Here is a 7,974-nt window from a genome sequence, read left to right as displayed (position 1 = left end):
TGACCGTATGAGCAGCCCCAATTCTCATGTAATCAAAATTTGGGGGCTTGGCAACTGGCATGTCATTATGACAATTGCACTGTCCCGGGATCGCCTGATCACCATGTGTGACCTTCCCAGCCAGGTACTGACAAGCAAAGTCATTGGGGGAAGCCACATTCACTTAACGACTGCATGTTTCACTTAACAACTTCAGTGATAAACTTTAGTACTGTGGCAAAAAAGATCATAACGTTAGGCACAATTGGCTTAACAAGTGCGTTGTTAGCAACAGAAATTTGCGGGCTCGGCTGTGGTCATAAGCCGAGGACTCTCTGTAGCCGGAGGGTCAGAACGCCATAGCTTGTTTCACACAAGAGGCTTAAATCACGGCATGATCAGACCTAAAGAGCACGTCCCCTCGTTATATTTGACTCCTTGGTGACAGGAAATACAAGAGGTTCTCAAAAATCACCTCCTCTTGGGTTTTTCTTCTTTTAACTTCCCAGTTAAAGTCAAGCCCTGAAATTTCCTAGTTTACTTTTATCTAAATTCTGACCAAGTCCCACTTAGCTTCCACGTCAGTCAAGTTGCCACCGTCTGTTATGAGATGGTTAAGCCTAATATTACTTCTAAACCAGGGTGGGATTCTATTGGTTCGGGCAAACCGGTAGCTCCAACGATCAGCTGGGTTCGCTCGCACGAACAAGTGGGCCCGCCCCTGCGCTTTGCTGACCTACCGTATTTTTCGGACTATAAGACGCACCAAGATTTTGAAGAGGTAAGTAAGGAAAAAGTTTTTATCTTCCCTGGCCTCCTGGAGCACTCTGGAGGCTTCAGCAGGGCTGGGCGAAAGCAAAAACACCCCCATTTTGGTGAAAAAAGGCCCGTTTTTTTACCCATTTTCCCCAAAAATGGGATGCGGGGCGGGGCTTTGGGAGGCCAAAAATGGCTGTATTCGGTGTATAAGACGCACCAACATTTCCACACTCTTTTAGGGGCGGAATGATGCATCTTGTACTCTGAAAAATACGGTATATCTTCTCAGTTGAGTCGCGTGGATTGCTGTGCTTCAGCTGTTTTCCTCCCCAACAGTAATGCGAAAGGCAAGTTTTCTCCAAACCGCAAAGCGCACAATCCCTGAATGGTTGTTAAACCGGTAGCATCCCACCACTGATCTAAGCTTAAGCCAGGAATTAAAAATGGAGGGAAGAGCTATTTGAAGCCAAAGCCTAGTATGATTCGCATATCGTGGATCAGGGATGTTAAACTCAATTTCATTGAGGGCCGGCATTTGGGTTGTTTTGACCTCAGGGGAGGAGTAGGCGTGGCCAGGGTGCACGTGACCAGTGACGTGCGGTGAGGTTTATGGCTGGTGAGGCACTGACGTCATCAAATGATCATCATGAAGGGAGGACTGTGACAACTTTGATCTTTGCAAGCAAAATACCCCAGGATCACGGTGGCAGGGACAGCAACTCCTTCCGCTGCGCTGTGGAGAAGAGCCATGTTGGCTCAGGAAGGAGGGGAATGGGACTGCGGCTCGCGCTGATCTGAGGCTAGCGCTGAGGAGCCTCCTGCACACGCGATCCCATTCCCCTCCTTCCTGAGCCAACATGAAGGGGACCGCTGCTCGCGCTGATCTGAGGCTAGCGCTGAGGAGCCTCCTGCACAGTGTGGTTCTTCTCCGCAGTGCAGTGGAAGGAGGTGCTGTCCCCGCCACCGTGATCCTGGGGTATTTTGCTTGCACGCTTGCAAAGATCAAAGTTGTCACAGTCCTCCCTTTTTTAGAGGCTTTTTTAAGCCTCACCTCAGCACTCGCCTTTTCCCTTTTACATTTTTTTTCTTTTCATGTTGAGAGCGATGAGGCTCTGCCTCCCCTGACTGGACGCCACTGCACGTGACCAACCCGATGTCACTCGTGTTGGGGCGCCTGTGGTGGCCTGAGCACTCTGCCAGCAAAAACGGGCTCCCGAGCTCCATTTCCAGCTGCGATGGTCTCCTGCACCCACTGCCAGCAAAAAGTGGAACTTGGGAGAGCTGCACGCAGCCCTCCGAGCTCCATTTTCACTGGCAGAGGCACCGGGGACCAGTCCTTTGTTGTTTGACTAAACGCCGTTACCTTCCCACCAAAGGTGGGCCCTATTTTTCTACTTGCATTTTCACCCGCTTTCGAATTGCTAGGTTGGCAGAAGCTGGGACAAGTAACGGGAGCTCACTCCATTATGCGGCGCTAGGGATTCGAACTGCCGACCTTTCTGATCAACAAGCTCAGCGTCTTAGCCCCTGAGTCACCCCGTTCCTAAGAAGTTGTGGGTGCTCCATCAGTGGAGGCGTTTAAGGAAAAAAATTGGACAGGCATTTGCCTGAAATGATCAAGGGTTTCCTGCTTGAGCAGGGGGTTGAGCTAGGAGACCTCTAAGGTCCCATCCAACTCTGTTATTCTCTTACTAGTCGTGGTCCTCAAAAAGGTTTGGGGATACTTCTATTAGTAATGCCGTCTAATTCTATACAATTAGACAAAAAAAAGACACAACATACACCACAAACTGGATAATTTCATTTTTTATTATTAAATATACCTCCTCCCTTGGCACAGATCTTTATAATTTTGTCACCATAAACATCTATATAAAACAAAGTATCGTTGGCCAGATAAAAAGTCACGATGCAGAGAGGTTCTCGTCGGCTGAGGCCGTTGTGTTCAATGCTCTGCACAAATGCGTCGCGTCCCATAACGCCATTGTCCCCAAGGCGGGAGAAGCTTCTCCAAAGTCACCCTTTATAATACTTGGCTGTGCAGGGGTGCCAAATACTTTAGTGGCTAGCTCACTTTCCTTCAAAACACTGCTTGAGGGCCCACAACTCTCTCAGGGGGAAACATGTTGTGGCTTTGCAATCATATACTCTGTTTGCACAAAGCAATGAGGACTAGCCCTGCCTGGAACACATCCTAAAGATTTTATACATCAAGGGTAGTTTCTCCAGACAATCCCTGGAAAAAAAGGTTGGAACCCCTGAAATGGATCCTATTTTTCTGCCGATTTACTTGTCAAAAAAATAGTTCCCCTTGTTCTACAACAGGGGTGTCCAAAGTTGGGAAATTAGTTCCCAACTTAGGACACCCCTGTCCTACAAGAACAGCCCTGTTGTGCTCAGAGGCCCACCCAGCACCTTTTAAAGGCACATTCAACTTAGAGCAAAGACACCAGTCAACTAATTGACCTGTTACCCCTGAAAAACAACATTGAGTGTTTGCTAAGTCACCTTGCTCAGCTCAAGGAGGTTGGCAGCTGACAGGAAAGGTGCTGGTTAGAGCCGCCGGTTTGTATTGACCTTTCCAAAGTATTATTAGGCCAAGGAAAAACCCTGGCTAGGTTCCAAGTAGGGAAGGCCAACTTGCCCTTGAGCTATTCTTACGCTAGAGCGGTGCTTTTCAAACTTGGCGATTTTAAGAGCTGTGGGCTCAAGCATGCTCCAGAATTCCCGGAGTTGGAAGTCCACAACATTTTCAAGTGGCCGGGTTTCAAAAACTACTGTAGTCCAGGGGTGGGGGAAATGAGGGGCCCTTTTATTGACTTGTGGACTTCAATTTGCAGGATTCGGGAATTCTGGCCGTTGAAGTTCGGAAGTCATAAAGGGGCCTTCATCCCCCTCCCTCTGCTCTAGACCAGGGAGTCTTCAAACGTGGCAACTTCTAAGATTTGTGGACTTCAACTCCCAGAATTCTGGGAATTCTGGGAGTTGAAGTCCACAAATCTTAAAATTGTCAAGCTTTGGAGAGCCTTGGTCTAGACACTTCTACCTTAGGAATGCGCAGAGGAGAAAAAACCACATAGCTGAACTTGCCTTGGTAAAGTTCTCCAGCTGAGTAGATACTGGGGAACAAAAGGGAGACCCACATTAGCTCCCCACAAATAGGTAACTCATCCCAATTGTAGCAGGTTCCCCCAGCTAAACATCCAATACACCCCAATGAATTTGATTGGATTACGATGACCAGGGGATTTTTGTGATCGTGTCTAACGTTTCTAGCGAAGAGGCTCTAATTCAAGACCATAAGGTAAGTGGTGCAATGTTAAGTATATAAAGCAGGTTTTTTTTTTTTAAAAAAAGCTAGATTAGCAACCAAGCTTAAGCAGTGGACGTGGGGGAGGGAGGGGGGATCTAAAAAATTCTAAAATCGGAAGAAAAACCTTCTAAGAGCTGAGTTTCATATTCATAAGTCTCAATTTGAGACATCTTTCACATTTATTGGTTTGTGATTTGGCTTGTGCATGTCGGAGGCTAAGCAGCCTTGAGGCTGCTCGCGTATCTTCCTTCACAGCCAACGTGTTTTGTGTGTACAACACCTACGCATCACATTCTGCATTCTGCCTCTTAAAAAAAGTACGGGGGTGGATGCTTACAGCATCTCCAATGCAGCCAATGCTTTACGGCAACAAAAAAACCTTCCGTTAGATTCTGAGCCCCTTGGCAGGAATCAATTCGAACGGCGAAGTTGCCAAGAATCAACAAGTGAATTTGTAGAATTTCTAGGATCATAGAAAGAACCATTAGGATGCTGTGTGTGGAGGGGCGTAGTGCATGTAGATCACCACAAAATATGTTGCGGCCCACAAAATGTCAGAGTCAGTTTCCAGCCTGTTGTGCAAAATGTGGGGAAGGATCCATGTCAGTTTACAACCGAGTGTCTTTTAGCCTTGCAACAGACACACTTTCCCCTCCTGTAACACACACCATTCCTTCTTTCTTCCTTTAGCCCAGAAGTGGAGATCTATGGCCTTTTTATGACTTGTGGACTTCAACTCCCAGAATACCTGAGCTGAGCCATGCTGGCTCAGGAATTCTGGGAGTTGAAGTCCACAAATCACAAAAGGGCCATAGTTCCCCACCTCTGCTTTAGCCAGAAGGGAAGGACATGAGAATCGCATCGGCGTAATCTGTTGCTATCCCCCACCTCACCCCCAAACCAAAGTGGCATTAAAAGTTGAATGAAGCAGAAAACAGCAAAGAGAAAAAGAGCCAACAGCAGCAAAAAACTACCCAGAGAGACCTAAATGCAGGAAATATATAAGCTGCCACAGGAAGTTTGCTCAGCATGGCACAATGGTATTCTCCACTCTGACAAGCAGCAGTAAAGAAAAAAGGAAAATAGGCAGTAAAATTATACTATTTAGGAAGGAGGCTACAACATGAGGCTGTCGGTTTTGCCAACGGGTGTGTGTTTCCTCCAATTTCAAGCGAGCAAGATCTTAAAAACGCACGAAGCATGGAGGGCCCGAGGGCTCTTCCTTCAATCGGAGAACCCCGGCAAAAGTTAATATTAAAATAGGAAGAGGAGATTCTCCCTTCACGTTCTTTCCATCCAACCAAACCCTTACGACATCCGTTCTCTACCCTTTTCCCTACTGCGGAAAATAATATGGATAATACTGAAGAAATGAAAACGGATAGCATATCAAGGCAGCAAGAGTTTCCAGTTAACACTGTGCGCTGGTAATGTTCTCCCCAGAGTGGAACCATCTCCAATGGGGAAAGGAAAACCTATCTGGTAGTGGTTGCTGTTCTTGCTTCTTCTTTTTTTCTTTGAAAAACAAAACGAAACACAAAATCCTTTATTTAAACGCTGCTCTGGAAGGTAACGACCTGAACCGCTGTCGATTTAAGGTCTCCTGGTTTCCAGCAACCCAAAAATGCCAGAGGAGGCGTCCTTCTTTTTTAGTCAACTCTGTGGAAAAATATTCCCACCCCAATCTGGCACTGCACTTCCAAGAGGAAAATGATAGGCGAGGAGAGTTGTGGACAAAATTATTTAAAAATAAAAGGGGATTAGGAAGAGTTGTGTGGGGAGAAGTTTGACACGGATAAAATTACCTCAGCTACTGCTGAGGCCCCTTTTCTCCTCTATTTCGGAGAATTCAGGGGCGGTGGGGTGTAGATCACATCGTAAAAACAGTAAAAAATCCTGCACTGATTTCTACTATCGTTTCTTTGCACATTCGTTAATCTGGAAACCGGAGAGGAGATGGCCACAGTTAAGAGGAATCTGCATGTCTGAAATCAAATTCTCCAAGGTCGTTCAGATCTACCGTGAGAATCTCGTCTGGGATGAGGGAAAGGGTTTTTTTTAAAAAAAGGAGGATTTGTCCCCTCCTCGTTCGTCAGCACTGACTGACCGGCACCACCGTGGCGGTCACTCCCTCTCCACAAGAAAGCCCCGGGCAGTAGGGTTGGTGTTACCTCTCCACATTCATGCTGCGCTCCCATTTACGGAGGAGAATCTGCATGAGATCAAAAGTGGTGAAACTGATGCCCACGGCGACGGGACCCTTGACCCAGTTCATGCTGAGCCCTTTGTACAAGCCTCGGACGAGTCCCTCTTCCCGAATGATGTCCCTCATGGTGGAGAGGATAGACCCGTAGGTGTGGCCCAGCACCCCTGCAGTCTGCATCCGTCGGCGGACCACGTCCAGAGGGTAAGAGGCCGACTGCCCGATCAGGCCTGCACAAGCCCCAAACGCAAGCCTTTCCAAGGGGTAAGGTTCTCTCCCATCGCTGTGATCTGGAGAGGGAAAAGGAAGGAAAGGAGGCAAGGTGGAGATGCTTAGAAAGACAACCAACAGATGCTTGTCTTTATCTTATCTAGCGTACCTAAGGCAGGATTAGAACTCACAGTCTCCTAGTTTCCAGCCTAGTGCCTTAACCACTAGGCCAAGCTGGCTCTTTATTCCTGAAGAAGCACATTCTAAGGCAGGGGTGTCCAAACTTGGCAACTTTAAGACTTGTGGACTTCAACTCCCAGAATTCCCCAGCCAGCTCTGCCAATTCTGGGAGTTGAAGTCCACAAGTCTTAAAGTTGCCAAGTTTGGACACCCCTGTTCTAAGGAATCCTTGAGACCAGCATGGAGCCCTGGTGGTTCTAGTGGTGCATTTTATGACCTTTCTTGCCGCTGTTAAGTAAATCACTGAAGTCGTTAAGTTAGTGTTATAGTTGTTAAGTGAATCTGGCTTTCCCGTTGATTTCACTTGTCAGAAGGTTGCAAAAAGTCCTTTTTTTTGCCCAGGATATGGCAACTGTCATAAATATGAACCAGTTGCCAAGTGTCTGAATTTGGATCACATGTTCTTATCTTAGATCTTAGAATAACTTTATTGTCACTGTGAATTTAAGCGGCATGCATTAAAATGAAATTTCCTTGCCTACAGCTCTCAAAGGATCACCGCCATCAGTATGCACTACATAAACATGACAAAATAAATAAATACATGCAAAATTATGTATATGCCCACATATATTATTATATGTCACAGAGAAACAACACAGTGTAGTTTGGATGGATGCATTTACATGGCAAGAAAAACGAATCTTAGGAGTTTACCAGACAGGTAGCCTAAGGCAGTGATGGCAAACCTTTTTTTCTGGGGGGGGGGGGTGTTGCCAAAAATGCAAGGGCACACACGCTATTGCGTGCCAGCACCCATAATGCAAAGCTTGCCCCTGCATGCGCATGTGCACACAACCCCCCCTTTATTCCCTCCCCCGTGTGCGCCGCACTGCTCGCCTCTAAGCTGAGCCTCTGGAGGCTGGGGAGATAAAAAATGGCCTCTCTTGGCCCTCCGGAAGGCCGAAAATCAGCTGTCCGGCGCACGCATACACGCTAGAGCTGACAGCTCACATGCTGGTAGGTATGGCTCCGCATGCCGCCATTACAGGCCTAGGGAACAAAGCTGTTACAGAATCTGGCAGTCCTGCTACAAATAGCAACACAGACTGTGAAGGGGTGTATGTGGGGTCTCTAAGCACACAGCCCTTATAAGAGTATCCTGAATAATGGGAAGCAAGCTTCCTATAATCTTCTCTGCTGTCCTCACCACTCTCTGTATGGACTTTCTATCTGAGTCACTGTTGCCACCAAATCAAACAGTGATGATGTTTGTTAAAACGCTCTCAATCTTGCCTCTGTAAAAAGTGGCCAGGGCAGAAGGAGAAAG

The 7,974-nt window shown here is 47.1% G+C and overlaps 1 protein-coding gene across 2 annotated transcripts in view; it reads right to left on the bottom strand.

Annotated features, from left to right (window-relative positions):
• Positions 1-2,526: 2,526 nt before the first annotated feature.
• The window catches only part of SLC25A42 (solute carrier family 25 member 42), a 51,618-nt gene continuing 46,170 nt past the window's right edge, over positions 2,527-7,974 (bottom strand). For both annotated transcript variants that reach the window (XM_081939137.1, XM_081939138.1), the window contains one exon: positions 2,527-6,544. In XM_081939137.1, the coding sequence (XP_081795263.1) occupies positions 6,219-6,544 (326 nt within the window). In that variant the 3' untranslated portion in view covers positions 2,527-6,218. The remainder of the gene's footprint in view (positions 6,545-7,974) is intronic.

The sequence above is a fragment of the Natrix helvetica genome (assembly GCF_964273705.1).
Source record: "Natrix helvetica genome assembly, chromosome: 1".
NCBI classification, from domain to species: Eukaryota; Metazoa; Chordata; class Lepidosauria; order Squamata; family Natricidae; genus Natrix; species Natrix helvetica.
This window is presented reverse-complemented; position numbering and strand designations above follow the sequence as displayed.